Here is a 24,824-nt window from a genome sequence, read left to right as displayed (position 1 = left end):
CAAGCCTCCAGCATAAACCAGAACTCCTATTAAAGGAGAGGAGGACTTTTTGCAGTAATCGCTGTATGAGTTAGTTGTTGTTTATATGTAAAGAACACATTGTCAGTCCATGCTACATGAGATGCACCTTTTCAGAGTAGGAGGGAACCCTGTACTCCAGCTACCGTAGCTTGTCACTGTTCTTTTTGTGATGAATACTCTCCTCGCTGCTTCCTGTGCCTTACATTTTTGTGTCTTTGAGGCGTTTGTACTGTTGCCGTATGTGCTTTACCTGTTATCTATGTTGGGGATACATCTACTGCTTATGCTGTACCAATTCAGTGTGTGAGGATAGCATTCACCTCTGCTGCCTCTGCTGTACCTTTATTGTACATGAAGGAAGATTATTCGGTTGTTGCATATGCTTTACCTGCGCTGTATGTTTGGCAAGTTTGTATCATTGTAGAATGTGCTTTTCCAGTTCTGTATGTGAGCGACATTTGCATTGCTAGTACAAGTGCTGTACCAGTTTTGTGTGTGACAAGGAAATGTGAAACGTATCTTGCTGTATCAATTGCTGGTGAATGATGAAAGGATGAACCTGTGTGGTAATGGTTTGTGTGCATGTGTCTGTCTCTACATGTACATGTATGTGTAACTTGAACATCATACTTTTTAAAGTCTGGATCGACAGTGCAGCTCCTGCCAGACTGAATGTGTTTACCGGCGAAAGAGCTTTAAGAAGCAGTACTGAGAGAGGCCTTGGCAACGCCCACTTGTTGATTTTCCTATTTACAGCCTTTGATTAGGCGGAAGCTGTGTTAATCCATGAAAACAGTATCTGCACTGCATTCCTATTGACTGAAAAGGAGGTTTTCCTCACCTAATCTGGCCACGGAATTCAAACATAATAATGCAGCGGCATACGAAGGGAAACCTATCGCTTTATTGTCAGTTGTGCTAAGAGTGAGTTGGCGCTATGTATGATTTACCTCACTCCAGGAGTCCCCACACTCATCTTGTTAAAGTGGTGGTGGTATTTTTAATAAGCTCTTTTAGTTATGAATTGCAGAACCAGTGCTTCCTGCCGTCACATGCTCTCCTGGTGCCTGCCTGTGATCCAGATGGTGCTGCACCTGCGCACTGAAGGTGCTAGCTGTTGCAGCCCATCTGGACCTCCAACCATGGCTGCTGCCAGGGAGACAAACAAAGGTGACTAACCCCAAGGAGACCCCATGCTATATGAACATCCCAGTGAATATATCACCCTGCAGAACTTCAAGGATTTGCTGCGCTGTGGACTGAAGTGCAAGTACTTCTCCAAGACCATATACCTGGACAACTGCTGAGGGAGACCTGAAGAGCGGCACCAGTGACTGGGGGAATGTGACTGTAGGAGTGGATGGGGCTGTAATCTTGGTAGTGTTGTTTTTCACACTATAGGGGAACATAAGGGAAGAAGAGGTCTGGGAGACTGTGCCAGAGTACAAGTGGAAAGTTTAGGCATTTGGAGACCTCTTCATGTCTACACTTTCTCTGTGCTTGATTCACTCTGCTTGCTCCCTTCTTTTGCCTGTTCTCTAACATTGCATGCTCAGTGACTCTGTCAGCCCATCCTCCATTGCCAATATCCTCTGGGCCATCCATAGTCCCCCACTTCCCTACCCCATCTCATTCTGTCTATCATCTGTCTGCTCTCCATCCTCTGTGTACCCACTGCCAGTTGCACTACATGCCCTTCTTCCTATTTTCTGTGACTGCCAGCCTCATGTACAAACTGCTCACTGTGACTTCCTGTACTTTAACGTCTATCCTCTGCCAGCCTTAGGCCCCCTTGCTGCCAGTCTCCTTCTGCCCTTCATGGGCTCCTTTTTGGGTACATTACATGTTCCATGCCTCTTTCCCAGCCTCTCTGCCAGCTCAACAGTCTTCCCTGAACCAAAAGCAGTTTTATTCCAAAGACCCTCCTGAGAGGAGCAGCTGCTGCTACTTCCATAATCATATGCAGTGGACAATGCAAGGGGAGGGTTGGATAATGAGTGTGTACATGTTAATGCAGGGTGATGGAAGTGCTTATGTGTGTGTGTGCTGGTCACCGATGTGCCTGTGAAGTGCAGGGTCAGCGGCGTGCATGTGGAGTGAAGGATGATGTGTCTGTAGGAATGCAGTGTGAGATTTGTCTGTGTTTAAGGTGATAGTTTGCGGCGTGTTTTTTGTGAGTGCTGGTAAAGGGTGTGCCTGTATGAGTGCAATTGAGGAGTATGTCTGTGTGAGTGCAGGATAAGGGTGTCTCTATAAGGACAGGAGGACCAATGTGTGTTAAATCTGTCAGCTTTAGGGTGGTCTTCTCCCAAACATTTTGCATTACTCCTTCTTTTTCTGAGCTCCTTTTTGTTGGCCTTCGAACTCTGCACACTTTACTACTGCTAACCAGTGCTGAAATGCTTGTGCCCTCTCCTGTAAACATGGTGAAATTGTCTGACACACCATTGGCACATTTAATTTACTTGCAAGTCCTTAGTAAAGTGTTATTACATGTGCCTAGGGCCTGTAAATTAAATTCTACTAGTGGGCCTGCAGCACTGATTGTGCCACCCACGTAAGTAGCATTTAAACATGTCTCAGGCCTACCACTGCAGCGTGTATGTGCAGTTTTGACACTCACACAAAGGGAGAATAGGTGTTGGCAGGATGGGCCATCTCTGACTTGATGGGGCAGAACATGTTACCTACCACACTTGCACATCACAAAGGCTCTGCCAACCACACTCACAAATGGTTTTGACACTCTTCTTTTGTGCCCCCAGACAAGCTTGGGCCAAGACAGTGTGGCAGGAAATGCCAAACACATCTGGCGGTGGACATATCTAGAAACTTTCACTTCAAAGCTGCCACTAGGTATAAATATGGACCCTTGGACCTAACTCTTCAATACACCTCTGGACTTGTGGAAGATTCAGAATGAATGCTGTTCTGCTCTGCAAGAAGGACTGGTACTCTCCTGCCTGAGTGAAAAGGACTGATCCTGCATTTTGAATCCAGGACCACCAGAGTGACTGCAAGAGCTGATGGCTTGTGTTATGATCAGAGCCTCAGGAACAGAAAAGGCCCCAACCACCTTGAACAAGCACCTGGACTCTGTCTGCTGCGAGTCTTGACCCACCCCCCCCCCGGCTCAAGTGGTGCCACCCCAGTCCTGGACCCTTGGAAGTGGGCCTGAAGGTGCTTTGCCAGTCCAGCTGTGATCCTATGGGCAGAACCAACGCAGCAGGATGCATCTCCTCACAGCTCCATTTTGAGAACCACCGCTGTGCGACGTATCTCCAATGCAGGACCTAGCATCACAGCCTGCAGCCTCCTCAGAACTGCAATTGCATAATGCATCCTCAACAGGATGTCACAACGCTCCACAGCCAGGATTAAGGTACTTTGTTCAGTGGGCCTAACTTGGTCCCTGTGTTGGGAATGCATCAGGGTCAGTCTGAATTTGTGACTTTGTCTTGGTCACGAGTGACCAAATAACCACAGTTGGCCCTTTGAGCTTCTAGACACTATTTTCACTTAAATCTTTAAAATTACATATCTTCGGTTCTACTCATTCGATTTTTGTCATTTTGGTGTTAAATAATGTATTAAATTTTACTCTATTTTTCTAAATTGGTGTGGGAATTTTCTTTTGTTTTGTTTTTACATTGATAATGTTTGAAGTACTGCATAAATACTTATCACATCGCCTCTACGTTAAGCCTGACTGCTTTGTGGCAAGCTACCAGAGGGTTAAGAACAGGTTAATTTGGGAGATCGCTTGTGACTTCACTCTGACAGATACTGTGGTTGCTGCTTAAGTAGGGTTTCACCCCAAAACTGCAGAGGGAGTGGGTGCCTTCTGAGTCCTGGGTGAGGAGAGCATTTGCATGGGTGCATAGTGAGGGAAGGCCCTGTATAACTGCAGGGCAAGGAAGTACCTGTGGCAGTGTGCGGTGAACAGTGTGCCTGTGTGAATTCAGGGTGCGTCTGTGTGAGTGTTGGGTGCAAGGTGTGCCTACGTAAGTGAGGACAAGTAGTGTGCCGTGTGAGTGTGGGCTCAGTAATGTACTTGAGTGGATGGCTTCAGTGTTTATTTTGAGTGCACCATAGGGTGAGTGTCTGAGTGCAGAGCAAAGTGAGTGCCTGTGTATGAGTTTACAGTGTGTGTGAAGGAAGAGTCAGTGTGACAGCATGGGGAGGGAGTGTCTTTGTGAATGCAGGGAAAGGGAGTTCCTGGGTGAGTGTATAATGTGGGTTGTGCCTGGGTGAGTGCGGGATACCTGTGTGCCTCTGTGAGTGAAGGGTAACCCTGTGCCTGTGTGAGCTTATAATGAGGGCTGTGCCGGTGTGAGTTAAGCACAGGGGTGCGTCTTTGTGTGATTACAGTAAACAGTATGCCTGTGTAAGTGCAGGGTGCAGCAATGTGCATGTGCTGAGTGAGTATTATGTGTGAAGGGTGAGAGGAGAGTCTGTATGAGTGCTTAGTCCTGTGGCTTACAAAGGTAGTACTTTCTGTACTTGTTTTAAGAATGACGAAGCTTGCTCTGCATACTCTTTTCATTATCTTTACAGAGTGTCTGTGGAACCACATTCTTATCTTTCCATTACATTTATCACATTTGATGCTTTTTTGTCTGAAGATTTTACAAAACTGTGCACAAAAACCACAGCTGTGAACAGATAACACAAAATTGTTTCCCCTGAAAAATGAATAAAAAGGGCTACTGGCTTTGTGAATGCTTGTTGTTAAACGCTTCATGCCAAAAATCATTTTCCTTTCGAAGAAAACTATACAACAGGTATTACTGGTACTCAACCCAATGGTAATTAGCGTGTGGACCACGTAAAAATGGAAGGGCATAGTGGAAGTTGAACCAAGGGGCCGCAAGTTACACCCAGATTTTACCATCGACTTATACATTCACTGATCAGTTTTACCCTTCAATGTTGTGATACAAAAGGTAGTAATCCATTGGAGCTGTTGGTCTTGCGCGTATTCCTTAACCTAACTTTTTACAAATGCTTTTCTTCCTCTGCCAGATAAGCCAGTGCTCCAGAGCAGGCACTCGCTAGACGGTTCCAGATTGCCTGACAAAGTGGAGACAGCACAACCGCTGTGGATCACGCTGGCGTTACAAAAACAGAAAGGATTCCGCGAGCAGCAAGCTACCAGAGAAGAGAGAAAGCAAGCCAGAGAAGCAAAGCAAGCGGAAAAACTAGCAAAAGAAAACGTAAATACACGGAACATCCTATTTTATGAAGCAGTGTCACTCTAGGAACCATGTTAATAGCAGCATCTGCTTCCCTTATGTTACCTGACATAATTACTTCACTACAAATGGTGCATTGCCCCGTGCACAGATAGCAATACACATGATTACTACATTTGTGTTTTTCCCAAATTTCCCTCCATTCTTATACCTATGCAGTAGGAGCAAATCAGCACCTGCTCCAAAGCGATCATTTCTTTGGCAAACTGAGGCCCATATTTATTCTCAGTTTAAGCTGAATTAGCTTCATTTTCTTTTTAACGCTAATTCAGCGCAAACCTAACTCCATATTTACACTTTGGCGCTAGACACGTCTAGCGCCAAAGTTATGGAGTTAACGTCGTTTCCGCTTAGCGCCATATTTATCCCTCCATGGTAAAATCCAGCACGGACGAATGGGGGCCTTAAATAAAGGCCCTAAGCTTGCTTAGCGCCATTATTTAACACGTGGGTATGGCCAGGCGTTAGGGGACCTGTAGTCATATTTCCATTGTCAGAGACCATGGAAATAGCCCACAGGTGCCCTTCCCTGGCCCTAGAGACACACCCAGCCACACCAGAGGGACACCACAGGAAGGGGGACCCATCCCAGGTTAGTATGTGTGTGTGTATGTATATATATATATATATATATATATATATATATATATATATGTGTGTGTATATATATATATATATATATATATATATATATATATATATATTTTTTTTTTTTTTTTTTTCATGGCCTCAAAGGCCATGCTCAGGGGACATTTGTTCCTTGGACATGGCCATTGGGTGGTGGGCATGGCTCCTATAAGAAAGAAGCCATGTCCATGGCGGTTGTGCACCAGAAAATGGCGCTACACTGCTTAGAGGCATTTTTTTGCCTCTGAACAGTGTAGCGCCATAATTCAGCGCACAAGCTCTGGTTTCCCCTACGCCTCCCCCACCCTGTATGTGTTCTTTACAGCACTAGCTAGTGCCATTCCATAAATATGGCACCTGGCTGGCGCCTTGGAATGGCGCTAGCCAGTGTTATACTTTTTCACGCAAAACTGCACTAATGCAGTTTTGCGTGAAAAAGTATAAATCTGGGCCTGAATATCGGCTGCACAAGCGTAGATATTATTTGTAGTATGAGAAATGATTTGACAGTCTACACTGTGCATTTGGCATGTTGTTTTCAATTAGTGACTTTGATGTGAAGATTATAATTCCACTAAATAGGTGAGCTTTCTAGAAGTACTGCAAAAAAGTTCTGAATGTAAAGATACAGTATTCTGGGTAGTTAAACATTCAGAGTGCACCTATTTCTTAATTAGGAATCCCTTGCATGCAGCAGTCAAGATTAGAGGAGCAAACAAAAGTTCGGGATGCACAGGTGGAAAAATGCAGTTTGGTTATTTTAGGTGATTCTGTATTTAATTCTGTATGGTCCTTGTCCCAAACGCTACTTCCTGCCCCTTTATTACCCCCAAAGGTTTCTGAGATTTTCTGGTATTGAAAGATACATTGGGAAGCACTGTGTTTTAGGGCACATGGTAATATACATGAGCTTCTTGAGGTATTTGCTTGACATTTGTGATCTGTTTAACCCAAAGGAGGTGGAACCCGGTGCAAATGGCCAAGGTTTGGGTTCTGGCCATTGAGAAGCAGTTTGGTACAGTATTTCAGTGTGGTGATATATACATTTTCGGCCATTTAGAAACATTTAACTGAAGAAGGGCTGGATCAATATTTTCATCTAGGTGTACGCTGACAGCATGCATCACCATCCACAGCAAAGAAGGCACAAGAAGCCCATGTGGACGCCCCTTTAGTCGCTTCATAGCTTGCCCCTTTCTCTGTAATGCTAGCACCATTTTCCTGCCCAGTCCTGGGTACTGTCTTAACCTGCATGACCCACTTTCCTGGGTTATTGCACCATAATCCCCTGCACTGGCTTGCCATTCTGACCTTCTGTTAATGCTCTGCCCATCGCTGCTCACCTTGATCGTTTCATTCAGCCCCCTGACCTATAAGCACTGTATAGCTTTTCTTCAGCTCCCATTTACTTCTTATGGATTCCCCCAGATGAATTTTCAAAGGGATTTCGAGTTGTAGTGCCTCACATTATCACTTTTTTTATTGATTTGTAAACCACTGGATTTTGAGTCACCCCTTCATAGTCTTGTATAGACAGGTTGGATTCTCATGTGGTGTCATCTGGCGGAGTCTTACTGCAATCTCTAGACGTTCTTAAGAATGTTTGCTGTATCTGCTGACAAGAAGAATGACCTTTATGGGGTCTCTGAGGGAGGGGTGGCCTTTGGAGTACCTAACAGATGGGAAAGTGCTCTTTGACGAGGCTGATTTCCAAGTTTCTCATGAAGGACATAAATTTAGGTTGATAGCTTAGATCTGGACTCAGTGAAAATTACTACAGTGGTTTAGCACCATACTACTATAGAAACAGAATGATTTCGTAGTCCACTCTCTCACTGTGGGCTAACACTCATTCCCATTCACACTTGCTTTGTCATTCAAAGTTGCTGATCTATCATTCTATTTATGTGGAGTGCAAGGAATTTGTCGCAAACAACTTTTAAAATCTTTTCTCGCCCCTCTAGCCGATTGGGGTCAGCAATCAGAGTGACAGCAGGTCCAACGATACAAGCACACAGCACAAACCAGCTGTTCTGGATGACCAGAAGATGGAAACCGTCATCACCAGAATAGAGCGTCGGGAACAGTTCAAGAAGTCCAACACGCTTCCCACATCAGTGACAGGTAAAACACGTTGGGCAAGAACACAATTTTACTATGAAAATTAAGCATAGTACTACGAAAAATATGACTCCGAGTGTGTTGGTTTGGAAAGACTTAAATAATTAAAAAATAAATCAATAGTTTGATGGCAACTTTCAGGCTTAGCAATGTACTTGGGAATCCAGCTGTGTGGGAGGACAGAACTTGTTGGCAAATAAATGATTTATTGTGGAATGCACAAATGTAGGTTCTATAAACCTATGTCGGAAAGAGATAGTGATTATATATGTAGCACGCCACAAAGGGGCTGCACTATCAACAGTGCTACGGAAAAAAAGTTGATTTCAGTAGTAGCTGAAACGTTCTGTTGTGACAAAATAAGAATTTCAGTAGTTAGGGAAATTTACATTTCCAATGTAAAACAAGAAAAGTCATACACAGAAAATCACATTTATGAAATGCAAAAGGAGGTGGGTTTGGGTCATCAATTATGCAAGTGCATATGTACAGATGGATGCGCTGTTATGTCTTGACTGGGAATTTTCACTCCTATCTTGAGTCCAGAGAGAAGAACAATTATTTGTGATTTTTTCGAGCAATATTTGTTACTGTAGACTACAGAATATGAAAGAAACATTAAATCTATTAAATAAACCTGAAATAATAACAGGAAGCATGTTTTTGGGATGCGCAGCATTGATTGCTGATAGTTGAATCTACTGGACTGTTTCTGAAAAAGTGCACAGCAAAGTAAACAAGTGTACCATTCAGAAACGCAGGCAGCAAAGTCACTTGCATAATTTTAACAGGCAAAAACAAAGAAAAAACAATGGAAAATCAGAAGCAGAGAAGATGGAGACTCGTGTCTGTGATGCCTGCAGACTTCCAGGGCTAACCACACTTTCTCAACCAAGGAGGCAAAGATATTAGGGGGAATATTTATACTCTGCTTGCACCGGATTAGCGTCATTTTTTTACGCAAACTCGGCGCAAAACTAAGACCATATTTATACTTTGACGTTAGACCCCGCTAACGTAAAAATTTCTGGATGCGTGAAACTGCCTTGCGTTAATGCCATGCAAGGTAGGCGTTCCCATCCGAAACATGACAAACACCCGTGCGCCATATTTATCCAACCGGGCAAAAATGGCACACGGCTGGGAGGCGGAGCCGGAAAATGACATAAACCCCGATTTGCATAAAAAAATTAACACCTGGGTCAGGGCAGGCATTAAGGGACCTGTGTTTTTTTTTCCCATGGTGGGGGACCATGGAGGCAGTCCACAGGTGCCCTTCCCTGCAACCAGGGACACCCCTTGCCACCCTAGCCCACCCCTGGAGGACACCGAGTGGCATGTGGGGCCTAACGTGGGCCCCCTACATGCCACTGTGCCCAACAGCCATGCCCAGGGGACAGAAGTCCCCTGGACATGACTCCTGTCTTTGCTAAGACAGGAGTCATTTCCATGGGGGTTGTGCGTCAAAAAATGGCGCAGGTCAGGTTAGAGCCAATATTTTTGACTCTAACCTGACTTGCACCATTCTTTGACGTACAACCCCGAGTCTTTGAGACATTTATTTTTACGCAAACCAGGCTGCAGCGCCGGCTAACGTCATTCCATAAATAAGGCGCCCGGCTGGTGCGTTGGAATGGCGTTAACCGGCGGTAAACTTTTTGATGCAAATCTACCCTGGCGCTGATTTGCGTCAAAAAGTATAAATATGGGCCTAGGTATTGTCTCTGGGGCACTTCAGACATTGGCTAGATATGTGTACTAGGCTAGTGAACCACTAATTGGCATTATACTTTGTTAGAGTGCTTGTGAGCAAAATTTACACTCCCATATTTACATTAGCCATCACCCCTCTACAGATGAAGAGGAAGGTGAATAGCAGTGCCAGTAACTCTAGAAAAGTGACACCCAAGGACTTATATTATGAGGATTAGGGAGACTTCTCAAGGAGACACTGTTAGAACCTCAAGCACAAAAACATGGAGGATCCACCATCTTTAGATAAAGGAATGAAGAGAAAGGCCATATACAGTACTTAGAGAGAAAACAATTATTTGAAAACTAGAAACAGAATAACTTGGTTGAGGAATTTGAAAACTATTGCAACTTTATTAAAAAAAAAAAAACAGGAAACGGATCAAGAAAATATGATAGCACAGGATTGTCCCTTCAGCAAACAATGCAAGCAGTCCTTCATGAGACAGTTGGTAATTAGGGCTTAGCAAATTAAAATGGAGCAGAAGTCCCTGGATTCCAGACTGTCAATAGCAAACTCTCATAGTCACAATGGTGCCTGGATCCAAGACCACCTGCTGTGTATGTACATTTGCCCAAGCTATTGTGGAAATGCATTGAAAATCAAGAGGAAAATGGGAAGAATAGACATAAAGGCCCATATTTACACTTTTTTTAGCGGCGCATTTATGTCATTTTTTGATGCAAAAGCAGCACAAACTTACAAAATACAATTGTATTTTGACTTACAAAATACAATTGTATTTTGTAAGTTTGCGCCGATTTTGCTTCAAAAACGACGCAAATGCAGCGCTAAAAAAGTATAAATATGGGCCGAAGATTGATAATCTCAATTAAATTTTACTGAAATTGAAAGGGAGAACAACCAAATACCAGGCTATTAATTAATATGATATGGTTGGCACCAGCAGTTGAATCAAAATGATGGAGGACAAATGGAATAACATTGGTCTACTGAAAGCAAGTTAGAAAGGCCTGGAATTCAGTTGCGGATGCCCACTAGAAGAGTTGCTGTCTGCAAACTGTGTGTAGAACGCTAACCTCTAAAACTTTGCAGGCCATAACTGGCGGTCACGTTAGAGAGACACGTGAAGAATTATACGGGCACGATTATCAACATTTTGTGCTGTGTTTGCATCACAAAAGAGACCCAAACCAGTAAAAAAAAAATATTTGTTATTTACTTTCTAGCTCAAAACTTGTTTTGCACTGGAAAGGTGCCTAAAAGTAAAGCAAACCAGCTCAAAGTTCTGATTTGCGTTACTTAGTGTGAAGGGGGCACTACATGTGTGGTACACAGCCGTTCCCATGCAATTACCCATGCTTTTGATGTAAAACCCTACCTATGAAACAATTGAGACATGGTTTTGCGTCGAAAACTAATGCCATTTAAAAGCAAGTGTTAAAAAGATAAATGTTTTAATTTCTCTTTTTTTCCAACTTTGCATATGTGCTGCACTGTACAGCACACATACAGAGTGGGAAACGTTTTAAAAGTTGTTTAGGTGCACACCCTTTCACTAAGATGCAAAGGTCTTGCCGTGGCTTTGCAGTCTAATCTTGTGCCAGCACTGGGAGGAGGGTGTAGAGTCCAGCTGGACTCATTCTAGTCTTTCTGCCAGCCACTCTGCTGAGGGCTGGTCTTACAGATGTAACCCACACCCACCCAACACAGGCGTCACCAGTCAGGTGACCCTGCCAATAAAAGAGGCCAGGCGCACGTGCCTGAGGCCAGTTTATTACCACCCTACCACGTGTCTGCGTCACCTTGATTAACTAGCATGAGGGCCTAGGGCCCCACATTACATTGGCGACGAGAGGGTTCGATCCCACGTGGCAAGGGGTATCTTCTGCGATGTGCTGGGGGAGAAGAAGGCTGTCGCAGCCCCACAAATGTTAATGAGGGGGTGAGTGCTGCCAATCGGAGCGTCCGCAGTACTGCCAGAACGGCTGCGGGCGCCGAAAACAATTAAAGCGCTGCGAGGCACGCAGTGCTGCTTTTCCCGCGCCCCCAGGAACATGCCCTGAGCCGACCCCCCAGAGTCGGATAAAGCGCGGCCCGCAGCGTGAGGAAAGGCTGCTGGGTCCGCGGAGTATATGGGCGAAGAAGAGAAGTGAAAGTGCCAAAAATGGCCGGGGCCGGTCACCCCCAGGAAAGAATGCGGTTCGCAGCGTGTCAGGCTGCTCCGGCTGCGTGTATAATACATGGTGCGATTGGGCACCACGAATAAAGAAAATGACCGGGGGCCATTTCCCCCCTTGGTCCTTTTAAATTGGCGCTGTCGCGCGCCGTGCGAAAGAGGAGAGCGAAGGTACCACATGGGAGCCAGGGCTGGTCGCCCTTTTTTCCTTTGGAAGTGGTGCTCTCGCGCACCGAAGAAAATATGCCCAGGGCCATCCCCCCTCTTCCCTGCAGGAGTGTAATGGTGCTCAGAGGCACCAGGGAAAAGACACGCCCGGCAGCGCAAGTGAAGCTCCCGCGCCGGAGAGCAAATGGTGCTGTTTGCGCACCGAACAAGATGTGCCCAGGGCTGCCCCCACCCCAAAAATGCCAGAAAAACGGCCCGCAGCACAAAGCACGGCTGCTGCGGCCGCAACGAGGGATCCGTGTTGGTGCTGGCATGCACCACCAAAGGAAAGCAAATTACCCAGGGCCGCTCCCCCACCTCCAAGGGAACAACGAAGAAGAGAGGTGCTCACACGCACCAACAGTAAAGAAAAAAAGCAGTGCCCGGAGCCCCCACCCACCTCACTGAAGTCCTGCCGTCTGCATGCCTCTTCAAACGAGGCTGTGCAGTTTAAAAAAAAAAAAAAAAAAATGGACAGAAGTAAAAAAGAACATGAAAAGAGAAAAGGGACAGATGAGAAATAAAATAAATAAAATTGCACTTACCTGCAGCCCCCACCAGCATGACGGAGTCCGCCCGGCAGCATGTCCTCCTCACCGGCATCTGTTCAAACAAACGAGGCCGGTAACAGGAAAGATTGTCTTTCAAGCTAGGAAAAAAAAGTGCACTACTGGCATCCAGTGGCCAGAGTTGGTATTGCACCCTATTTCTGTTTTAAAGGTAAAAGAAGCTTGGATGAAGGAAAGTTTACAGCAGCACCTTCAGAAAGTGACTGCTCCAAACCAAGAGTGCGCCCGTGGACAGAAACGGCGCAGAAGACGGAAACGGCGAGGAAGAAGGAAGCGACGCGGGCGACGCTGCAAAAGGGAAGGAGAAGACTGCAGCTGTTTCAGCCAAGCTGCAACGGTGAGAAACGGACGCAAGTGCCACGTGAGGTACGAAGAGAGCGCGCATGGTCTGCGCAGCCTCTGGCGGCCGTCCGCCGCCACCGCTGAAAGAACGCCACATGCCCCAGCAGTGATGGACATCACCGCAGGACAAGAAAGGGACATGCCAGGCGTTGCCACAGGACGCCCAGAAAAAAAAAGAGACTGACACGTGCGCAACGTGCACAGAGAGCTGCGCCAGAGAATGTGACGACATGGGTAAAGTCCGTGAAGATGGAGAGAGTACCCGAGAGCGTGACGTAACGCACGGGAAAAGAGGCCATGTCAGCTGGCTGCGCAGCGATGGAAGATGGCCACTGTTGGCCCATCAGTGAGCAGGTCATCTGAACTGACCGACCCTGCCAGAGCAGATGGCAGGAGTGAGCGCCACAACAGCGCAGCCTCGAGGCGCAAGAGCAGCGCCCTCGAGTGAAGAGAAGGAGGAAGAGAGCGGGGACCCTCCTGCCAGAGAGAGGTCCACCAAGAGGATCCGAGAACGGACCAGACCGGGAGAGGTCTGCCTGAAGAGCAGATCATGTCCTACCCGCAGGACTCAGCCTGTGAGAGGCTGCGACCGAGCAAGATGCACCAGAGGAGGTGCAGTGATAGGTCCATGTGACGCAGCACGCGACCTGTGGCACAACGCCACATCGAGGGCGAAGAGGAAGATGCACCAGCGAAGGTGCAGTGATAGGTCCATGTGAAGCAGCATGCGACCCATGGCACAACGCCACATCGAGGACAAAGAGGAAGATGTACCAGCAGAGGTGCAGGTCAAGGTCCATGTGCCGCAACATGTGACCTGTGGCACGACGCCACACCAAGGAGAAGAGAGAGTGGCACGATGCCAACAAGAAATGAGGAGAGGAGTGTGACAGACCGGTCACACCACAGATCAACTCCATCGCAGGTGTGAAAGTGGAAGGAAGTAGAGTGACACAACTGAGGACTCGTGCGAGCAGATGAGGAGGCACCCATCAGTACAAGACAGTCACCGGGGTGAGCAGACGTCACTGAAGACAGCGATGCGGGTGGTCCCCCACGCTTCCTAGAACGACCGTCCTGTCACCTGTCACCGGCTGCTTGGCTGTGATGGCATCCCTGACGCCGACTGCACAGGCTACACAAGACGCGCCGTGGCCACTACGTCCATCAAGTGGTCCTTCCGCTGACGAAGCCGCCGCCACCTGTTTGATCTGCAAAAGGATGAAAAAAACATCATCATCATGATGAGGTGCATCGCTCAATCATCGAAGGAGGAGCACAGCACCACCTGAGTGGAGACAGTCAGCAACAAGAACCGACGCTGACAAGGCATGTCTGGCAACGTAGAAACTTATCATCTGAACACTTGCCATGAGCTCCGTGAACCAGACGCCTGCCGGTGAGAGCAGACCAGATCATTTGGACCATCCACCCTTGGGGTTGCACAAGACTAGGACGTGGCCCTGTTGGGAGTTCAGAGAGACTCCTTTGGCGTGGCCAACGTTGGCCCGCACAGCCCACGCAGTCCCGCCGCAATCCAGGGACAAGAGCCTCCAACAAATTCCTGTGAGAGCGGAATATCACTGAGAGAGAATGCATCTGAGACAGCTCCACGTCAGGCATCCGGAAGCACGGAGGTCTCATATCGAGAGACTGGTCACCTGAAGACTTTGCACTATGGCCAGAGCACCTGAATCCAGATGGCTCGAGCAAGCGGACCCTGCATCAACAACCCTTGTGGCTCCATGCGAGACTAGGATGTGGTCCTGTAGGCTGTTCCTCTGAGACGTCTTTGCTGGGCCTGAGATAGGCAAGCACAGTCCACACAGTCCTGTGGAAGCCCGCGAAAGGGCCTCAAGGAGACTCCTGCTTGATGGAGATCAGGCACGAGAGGGAAGAATGCTGCTTCTCTGCCGCTGGACTCCCAGGCGCCCCAGGCCGTCACGTCATCTGCAGTCTTAGGAGGTAGACAATCTCCAGAGTCAGAATGCCGTCCAGAACTGTGTACAGTGGACTCCCCACTGCTCAAGATGCACCCGCATCAGAAACTGTAAATAGACTTTGACCACGTGAGCCCAGGCAGGACCCGATCAACAATATCCAGCGAACTGTGAGGTCGTGGACAAGCAACTGAAGTATCTGGACTTCATCCACACAGTGTTCGTGCCCAGCTGTACCTGGTTAAATTATGGACTCGTGCGGAGGTGTCCGGGTGCTCCCAGCTGCACCATGTCCACTGCAATTCTGCAGTCTGCCTTTTCGAGGCCGAGAGACTGATTGTGGTGCTTTGTTATTGTTTCTTTTACAGGTTGGACTTTTGTTTGGTTCCTCAATAAAGTTTGGGAGGGATGTAGAGTCCAGCTGGACTCATTCTAGTCTTTCTGCCAGCCACTCTGCTGAGGGCTGGTCTTACAGATGTAACCCACACCCACCCAACACAGGCGTCACCAGTCAGGTGACCCTGCCAATAAAAGAGGCCAGGCGCACGTGCCCGAGGCCAGTTTATTACCACCCTACCACCGTGTCTGCGTCACCTTGATTAACTAGCATGAGGGCCTAGGGCCCCACATTACAGAGGGCAGGACAGCACCATATCCCCGCACATACGGCGCTGTCCTGCTCTCCTCCTCTCACACAACGGGAACTCTGTGTTGCGAGTCATTTTAGTAAATACACCCCTACGTTACCAGGGTAGCAAATAACTCATCCTTCACCGGGGGACTCTGGCTTGCCCCATAGTTTTAGCTCACACTGATGTTGGTTATAAAGAGATATGAAGTGCGTAGAAAGAGGTACGTAGTACATCATAAAAACTCGCAAAAACTAAAAGTGACAGTTTTTCATTTGCTGGAAGATAATATGCCTAATTGACAAGGTGTTTCATTAAAATCCAAACCGTTTGCTGCAAATTTAGAAGGAACTTGCAGAGGTGGGTTGTTTTTTAGAAAGATTCCCAGCTCTCAAAGCTACCCAGCTGAAGCCAATTAGATCCCTTTCATGCCATCAGACTATGACACCTAACCTTATTTATTTTAGGCCCAGCGCAGACACACTGCTTCCACTCCACCCCTCCAGAATATTTTACACCGACGGATAAACGCGGTTGCTTTTCGTTCAGACTTCAACACTCAATCCCGTCAGCCTTTTTCACACCGCAGAGATAGTGGGCGGCTGACAGTTTTCTGAGTTTCTTTGTAACAGTTGGCACTTTTTTTTTCAAACTGTCGTTTATTGTTTAGGTATAATTTGCTACAAATATATTCCAAAGGGTTTTGTTTTTCTCCGACTTCGCCATCGTTCGACACGTTAAACACTAGCCTGCAGACATTGCATTACTTTTTCTCATATTTCCAGCTAAATGTCACAGTCACTTAATTGTATTATTCCCCTTAGACAATCGGCCATCGGCACGGAATGATAGGGTACAGCCTGCAGTTGCAAACATTGGGGTGCAGTGTAAAGCTTCTAAATCTGTCTGAAGCATTCGACACCATTGATTATACATTTTAAACTAGATCAGTGGGTTAATGTATCCCGTCATGCTTTTTATCGTCGTTAGAGGTGGCTTGATGTTCATAGTTGACATTTTGTTTTGTATACGCAGTGGAGATCGCGGACACAATTCCATCGCCTCCTCTGGTGAAAGACATTTCCAAGAGATTCTCTACACCCGACGCTACTCCGCTGACCACCGAACCTGCCTGGCTGGCCTTGGCGAAGAGGAAAGCAAAAGCCTGGAGCGACTGCCCACAAATTATTAAGTGAACAATTACAGTGACTGATTCTGTTGTAGTTGATGTTTGTTACCCAAGTCTCCTTTTTATTCGAATTGTATAACCGTTTTTTTAATGCAGTGCAAAAAAGGAATGGTGCGAGTTCATGTGGAACTGGTGCCCAGTGCCTGGGGGACACGTAGTGAGTCGGAGCAGCTAGGAGTGACAGCCGCCTCCAGGCAGTGTGAGATGGTCTATTGTCTCTAAGGGCGACCCGTACTTGTTGGATAATCTAGACAGTTCAAAATAGCAACTTGGCAATGGATTCATACAGAAGCCCGTGTAACTCTTGTGCAAGAACACCCACCAGCGTGTAGTACTTATACAATAAGACAGTGTCTACTGAAAGATATACACCAGCTGGTTGTATTCCAAGTCATTTACTCATTTCCTCTGGGGTTAAAATTTTACCAAACTCTTTTAATATGCTGGAATTTGAAAAAGTTACATGAATTTAAAAATATTGTTGATATTTTAAGTTTTCTTGCGCATGGTGACTCAATCACAAAGAAGCTGGAAGCAGGCCATGTTCACTATGTGACAATAGAGTAACAAATGTTGCAAAATTTCAAATGTGTCTGGAAAGCAACGAAGCTAACATGCATAGGTGATCCAATAATTACATCTAAAAAAACAACTTTCCCAAGTGACTACAGGAAATCCCGTTTAATGTATGTATGTATGTATGTGAAATTTATAGAGCGCATTCCGGCTCAAAAAGAGCATCGAAGCGCTAGCAGAAAGGTGAGAGACGTAGAGGCCAACAGAAAGCGACAGGATAGAAATAAAGCCACCAAAGACTAGCGCGGAAAAAGCCAGGTTTTGATCAGTTTCCTGAAACTTAAATAACAGGGTTCTTTCCTAATATTCAAAGGAAGCAGGTTCCAGCATTTTGCTGCAGCCACGGTAAAGGCTTTATCACCCCATTTAACTTTGTTGGTGCAAGGGACGTGAATTCTAAAGGCATCGGATGACCTAAGATGTCTCTTAGGTCTATACCAACAGACCTTGGTGGTCAGGTATTGGGAACCAATGCCATAAACAGCTTTGTGACTTAAGCAAAGTGTTTTAAAAGTCATGCGCTGGGCCGTTCAACATATTTTTCTACAGCATATGTCCCGCTATGTTAAATAAAATCACATCCCATGCCTTTTTCTTCTCACTTTTACCTACTCCTGTATCTGTTGACTGCTAATTCCATAGGTGCACATGTCTGTCCTTACACCAGTTACAGTCTGAGAAATTGTGTATGAGTTTGAGGCAAGGTTGGGTCTGAAGCCTTATTAAGGCATCATCTGAATAAGTCACTCACATTGATAGCATTTCTTGAAGTGGTATGTGCAGCCATAATGTGAAAATGGAGTGTCCTGATTGGTAAGAGTGCAAGACTTAGTGTAAGCTATGAAATAGTTAAATATTAAATTAATATAATAGTATAAACACTGATTTTGAGCTTTGCTTGGTTGTTCCCAAACACATGTAAATGGTCAAAATGCAAACCAGTTGCTCCGATTCACAAGTAGGCCATCTTTAGGCATTGACCTGGAGTCTGACTGTAGGTAATCTGGTTACAACACTACACCAGGAAGTGGTCTGTAAGTAAACTAGACACCTCTGACACCCAGACTCACTCCTACAAAATCCAACGTGCAGCTGGATTCCTCTGAACCCATGAATCAGATGACCACTCATCCCGTCAGCCCTTAGAGTCCCACCTTCAGCTACTCTTGGGACAACATTCACATTGAAATTGCATAGGAGAAATAATGTTCTGAAGGTGCATTACTCAATGTACCGTTTGTGTAATTCATAAGCGTTGTGCAGTGCTCTCTTACCAGTGTCTACAAATTTAAATTATGTTGTGCGAACTTGCAAATGTTGAAGTGGTTGTCTCCTGCATGGGCAGTATATACATTAAACACTGTACCTAGATAATCACAGATGTCTTTTTACACTACTCTACTTTTTGCATGGTTAATAAATAGTAGCTGTTGCGTGCCACCGAAAGTCACGCTCAACACATTTCTCTAAAGAGATGGGTGCAAATGTAATCACTGTTGATTGGTCGACATCTTCCAAACAACAGTCTCCCCTACAGAAAGTAAACTACTCCACAGGACATATTCCTTCGCCAGTGTGTTGAGGATCAGATGGAGAAGGGGCTTTTGATACACAATGAAGGAACTCCTCTGTAGAAACAATCCCTTGAGCCAAATCTAGCAATTAATGATTCTGCTTCTTAAGTAGGTCACGCTTGCTACTTAAATAATATAATTTAAGCTGTTCATTGTTTTTCACCAGAATATGATAACTTCTAACGGTCGATATTGAGGCAGACTCCTAGGGCAACATCTTGTCAAGAAAAACAACTTTTTCGGTAATTTTGGAAAAATCCATCAGTTCTGACATGTATGTCCTGGTAGAATGCATGATTTCACACCTGTTCTCAAACATGACTCGGGGTAGGGACTTCGTGTTGTACCTGCAATGTAAAGAATGTTAACCTCATTTCACTGACGTTGCGATAATGATATTCAAAAAATTTACCTGCTGATATTTGCTTGCCATTCACAATAACACAATCACTTTTCTTGCTCAGTTTTCACATCATTAACATATGTGGGGTTTTACAATAGAGTAAAAATACCTTAGAGTCTCACCATATGATCTTTGCTCTTATTACAGGATGATCAAACAATGAAAAAAACAAATCAAATAATTTTCTTTAATCTACGAAGGCAGGTTGCTATGTATTCACTATTTTCTGCCTGGCGCTTATTTCCAGGGGTCAAGAGGAGACAGAAAACGTGCTGGAGGGATTTTTAAGTCTTTTGCTTTTGCCTTTTCTTAGCTACGTTTTATCTTACTTAAGTAATTTAATCAGTAACACGCCTAAGGAATACCAACATGTTGCTGGTATACAGGATTGTACTTTGTTGAATTAGCTATACAATACAATCTAATCTGCTTCTGGACATATATGTCCTAATTCTCAAGGTGTTTTTTTTCTGTGAGTAACTTTCATCAGGAAATCCAAAGGACGGTAACGTCTGATTCTGCACTAAGATATACTTTCTTAGTCTACCATTATAGATCATTTTTCTTCACGATCACCTATAAGAATACAGTAAATATCCAAACATCTTTAAAGCCATGGTTGTCATATTCTGACAGAATAAGGACTGTCCTATAATAGAGTGAGATACTGAACATCACACACACACCCCCTGATGTTAATTAGTGATGCGTCCTTTTCTGAAGGTCTTGTTCTTCTTTCGAAAAATGTTATCTCGAATGTCTCTTCTGAAGAAGCACTTAATCCAGGGGCACTGACAAGTATTTAACCTATTAATAATTTTCCATGATCCTTTTTCAAGTTGGAAAATGTGTTTTTTTCCCGAAAGTTTATGAAGTTTTGTTACTTAACATAAAATCCTCAACTTATTTCAAAAAGCATCCTTGTTATTTTTGGTACAGAGGCCCCACTGATTGCGACATGGGAAGATATTTTTAAAATAGCTGATGAAGGCCGACTCTCTACAGTGTATTTCTTTTGGTCACACTCAAACACTGCCTTAAGTGACCTTTATTGTCTTAAACTCATTCCTAATATTTACATTTTTATTTATAAAATACAAAACAGTTTGGCTGTGAAACCTGCCCACTTGAATCAATATTTTCTTTGGATTAAGGACCTTGTGGGCACACCTCAGCTGGCATACCTTTCTTCCATATAACTATGGGCCTGATTTAGAATATGGCTGAACGTGTACTCTGTCACAAATGTGGCGGATATTTCATTTGCCATATTACAAGTGACATTGGATAGAATGCACTTGTAGTAAGGCAGATGGGATATCCGTCATGTTTGTGACAAAGTAACCCATCTGTCAAACTCAAAACCAAGTCGTATATATGCAGTGTGACTCTCCTTCTCTTAAGATTGCATGTTCCAGGCCCATTGTGCAAAAAAAAAAAAACTGGCATTTACTTCTTGGTCTCCTTTTTGACCATTATTCATTGTTTGTCCCTAATGGCATTTGTTCTTTTTTGTTGCAAGCTTGTTCCCTGTTCTCAAGAAAATCAATTTGTGCTTTTCAAACTTATGTCCAATAACTTGGCTTTGCCTTATGTATTCTAGACAAAGCTGATCACATCTAGAACCACAAACACAATCTATCTCAGTTTTCTTATCTTCTATGTATCTGGCTTCAGATCCCTAATTAGTACATAACACGTCCAACTCACAGGTAATAGATGATGCACTTAATATACTTGATTGAGGTCCAACTGTGCTTATAGGTCTTCATGAAATTTCAGTGGCTCTCAACATATCTGACCATGGCCTATTTTACATAAGTTGAAGGGCAATAGTTTTAATGTTCTGAGGTGGTTTTCTAAACGGCACTAGATTGTCATGAGGGACTTCTCCCGGAATGGGCAGTGCTTGTGAAGCACGGGGTGCCCCAAAGGCCCATCATGGTATAATTGCTTCCTAACACAAAAAGCTACTAGGATATCTGTTTTTTTCCGAAAGTTTATGAAGTTTTGTTACTTAACATAAAATCCTCAACTATTTCAACACATCATCCTTTTTATTTTTAGCACAGAGGCCCCACTGATTGTGACATGGGAAGATATTTTTTAAATCACTGATGAAGGCTGACTCTCTACAGTGATTTCCTTTTGGTCACTCAGACACTGCCTTGAGTTACCTTTATTGCCTTAAACGCATCTCTAATATTTCAATTTTTATTCATTAAATATATAACACTTTGGGCAGTGAAACTTGGCCACTTTGATCAAGTGTTTTTTTTCTGATTCAGCACCTTGTGGGAGCAACTCAGTTTGCATACCTTTCTTTTCTAAAACCATGGGCCTGATGTGGAGTATGGCAGGATGTGTACTCTGTGACAAACATGGTGGGCATCCCATCTGCCATATTACAAGTGCCATGGGATATAATGCACTTGTAGTAAGGCATGTGGGACATCCGTCACATTTGTGACAAAGTAATCCATCAGCCAAACTCAATACCAAGCCATATAAACACAATGTGGATCTTCTTCTCTTAAGATAGCATGTTTCAGGCCCATTTTGTAAATAAAAAAAAAATGGCATTTACTTCTTGGTCTCCTTTTTGACAATTATTCGTTGTTTATCCTGAATCGCATTTGTTCTTTTATTTTGCAAGCTTGTTCCCTGTTCCCAAGAAACTCAATTTGTACTATTCAGTCTTGGGATTTCCAATAACTTGGCTTTGCCTTAAGTATTCCAGACAAAACTGAGCACATCTAGAACCACAAATACAATCCATCTCAGTTTTCTGATTTTCTAATGATCTGGCTTCAGATCCTTTATCAGTACATTACGCATCCAAACTCACAGATAACAGATGATGAACTTAATATAATTGGTTGAGAGGTAACACGGCTTATCAGTCTTCATGAAATTTCAGTGGCTCTTGACATATCTGACCATGGCCTATTTTGCCTAAGTGAAAAGGCAGTAGTATTAAGGTTCGGAAGTGGTTTTCCTAATGGCCCTAGACCTCCATGAAGGACTTCTTTGGGCATGGGAAGTGCCTGTGACGAAGTGGGTGCCCAAAAGGCCAATCCTGTTATTATTGTTTCCTAACACAAAAAGCTACTAGGTTATCTGTGTACTGGGGCAGCTTTATGCACCAGTTCACTGAAAACACAGAATAATATGTTATATTGTTTTTTCCAATAGCTATAGTTTTGTAAAAGATGACTGTCTTGATTACATTGAAGAAAAGATGGCCTCTTTACATCACAACTTTCATCCTATGAAGACAGAGCTTCTCATGTTCACTCTTTCTCCAAATTCCCTGGCCAGCTCTGTTTTTTCACTTTGCAATGGATGGTATATCAGGTTTGTCCCACTTGCAAAGTGTCTTGTCTTTCCTCTTTATTTTGTGTGCTGGTCCCCACATTGCAAAAACATCCAAACAATCCACTGAAACTGTTGAAAATAATTAAGGGGCCTACTCACAAACTGGATTTTGTAGTATGTTTAGTAGTACTAAGACAGCATTACTAAAGTATCACAAAATGCGATTCATAAACCTACAAGTGTAAATCTCCACTTCTATTTTGTCTATGGAGAGATTCTCACACATGTAAGTTTATCACTTTGTAGTAAATGTGGTAGGGAATAGGGGAGTGGCTGGTAAAAAGGGCACACTCACTACAAAACAGGAATGGTTTAGGGATGAGTAAGAAGGGGTTTCGGTTAGGCTAGGAATGGCTTTAGAGAATAATAGGGAGGGGTTTAGGGAGTGACATGCACCCATTCACAAAAGAGTAAGCCCATTGCAGTTTACAAATTGCACTTCTAAAGTTGCTACAGCCAAAACAGTAGTAAGATACTTCCGCGCAGAGCTACAGTAAGTCCAGTACCACACATGGATAACCACTGGTACTGCAATACCCTCCCATATAATATAATGGCAGTAGGGACTGAAAATAAAAACCCATAGCAAATATTGTAAATTATTTACACACCTTTTGTTCTACAACAAACGTTTATAGGTAGTACTGGGTTCACCAATTGTGCTCTGCATATTTTTACACTCACTGCTTGTCCATGTGCTAGTAAAATTCTGCAGTACTCTCATCACTAGCAGCAAAATTGATGGGATGTTACAATCAATTTTTCATGGAGCACTACACTACCCCTGACCTGACTGTGTACCCTTTATCTTTCCCCAACGGTTGTATCGTCCCAAGGGCCAGGGTCCCGGGCCAGCACACCATTGCTCTTGAGCTAGGCTTGTGCTTTACAAATATCAGCTCCTACATAAATACATACATACAGTGTCTACTGGTGAATTATTTCTTTACACATATACGCAGCAATCAATCTTGCAAGTATGGTAACTATTAGATAATCCATATTTGTGGCTGTCAGCTTTCAGAATCCACTAAAATAATTGAGTAACTGATGTATGTGGTCGTGGCAGCTGGCACCATATATTACTGAATGTTCTCATAAAGATGGCAAAATGACTTGTTTTGTGCTTTTGAAAAAATATATTCATTTTTCTCCAGCTAACATGCCATTCACACTACTATAAATATATGTGGATGATTCATAAACCCTTCTACCCACCTAAAATCAGCTTGTGGACAAAATTAATCTGTTCTGCATTCCACGATCCAGATTCAACAAATCAGAATTTGGAACGAAGTACCTTGGAAACTCCACTGCACAATGCTTATGACTCAGAGTCTGGGAAGATTATTTATAGCCGGTGGCAATGGAAAATGGATGCACCTTGTATATTGCCATAACTTTGTGGGTATTCACCACCATTTTGCATGGTCATTCTCACCATGGAAAGACATGTAAATGTAATTTACATACAGTTGGAGTAAGTGTGTTTACAGGATGGGAAAGAGAAAAACATTCCCACATTTTATTGGGGTGTAGGAAAAGGATTTTGCCAGATGAAAAATGTTTGCTTGTGAAAAACAAGAAAATGTATTGTGGACTTACACAATTCTGCCATGTATATTCTTGAAGAATGTCCATAGGAATAAGATAAGAGGAAGTGTGGAAAACTAAGACAAGCAAAGATTTCCATTGTTTGCACTCCTGAGTTTTTATGAATCCCCAAAAACTGGAAATGTATTAAAATCAATCCATTTTGAGCAGGTTTTCGACACTGAAAAACTGCTTTTTGTATTAGCTCCACATTTTTTCAGCTCAAACAATTACAATGCACACCAAACGAAGCACTTTCCATCAGTTGAAAGGTTTCATTTTGAATTATGATTTTGTTTGGGTTCTTCGAGCATTTAAAGACTACAAACTATAGATTGTAGTAAATGGTTATTGCCTTTACTTCTACTACGGAGGGAATAAAGATTGTTTGATAAATAGATACATAATACTGTTTCTTTTACAAATGGTGTCCTAGGTAAAATTTCCAAATAAGAACTTTCTAGAAAGTCGAGGAATTTCCTATAGAGACTTAGTTTAGAACCTAAT

At 44.0% G+C, this 24,824-nt stretch overlaps 1 protein-coding gene across 3 annotated transcripts in view; it reads left to right on the top strand.

Annotated features, from left to right (window-relative positions):
* The window catches only part of CRACD (capping protein inhibiting regulator of actin dynamics), an 801,959-nt gene extending 781,184 nt beyond the window's left edge, over positions 1 to 20,775 (top strand). For all 3 annotated transcript variants that reach the window (XM_069200882.1, XM_069200863.1, XM_069200873.1), the window contains 3 exons: positions 5,047 to 5,237; positions 7,868 to 8,027; positions 16,640 to 20,775. In XM_069200882.1, coding sequence (XP_069056983.1) covers positions 5,047 to 5,237; positions 7,868 to 8,027; positions 16,640 to 16,800 — 512 coding nt within the window. In that variant the 3' untranslated portion in view covers positions 16,801 to 20,775. The remainder of the gene's footprint in view (positions 1 to 5,046; positions 5,238 to 7,867; positions 8,028 to 16,639) is intronic.
* Positions 20,776 to 24,824: the final 4,049 nt, after the last annotated feature.

This window comes from Pleurodeles waltl, chromosome 1_2 (genome assembly GCF_031143425.1).
Source record: "Pleurodeles waltl isolate 20211129_DDA chromosome 1_2, aPleWal1.hap1.20221129, whole genome shotgun sequence".
In the NCBI taxonomy this organism is placed as follows: domain Eukaryota; kingdom Metazoa; phylum Chordata; class Amphibia; order Caudata; family Salamandridae; genus Pleurodeles; species Pleurodeles waltl.
Note: the sequence above shows the minus strand (reverse complement) of the source record. Positions and strands in the feature narration are given on the sequence as shown.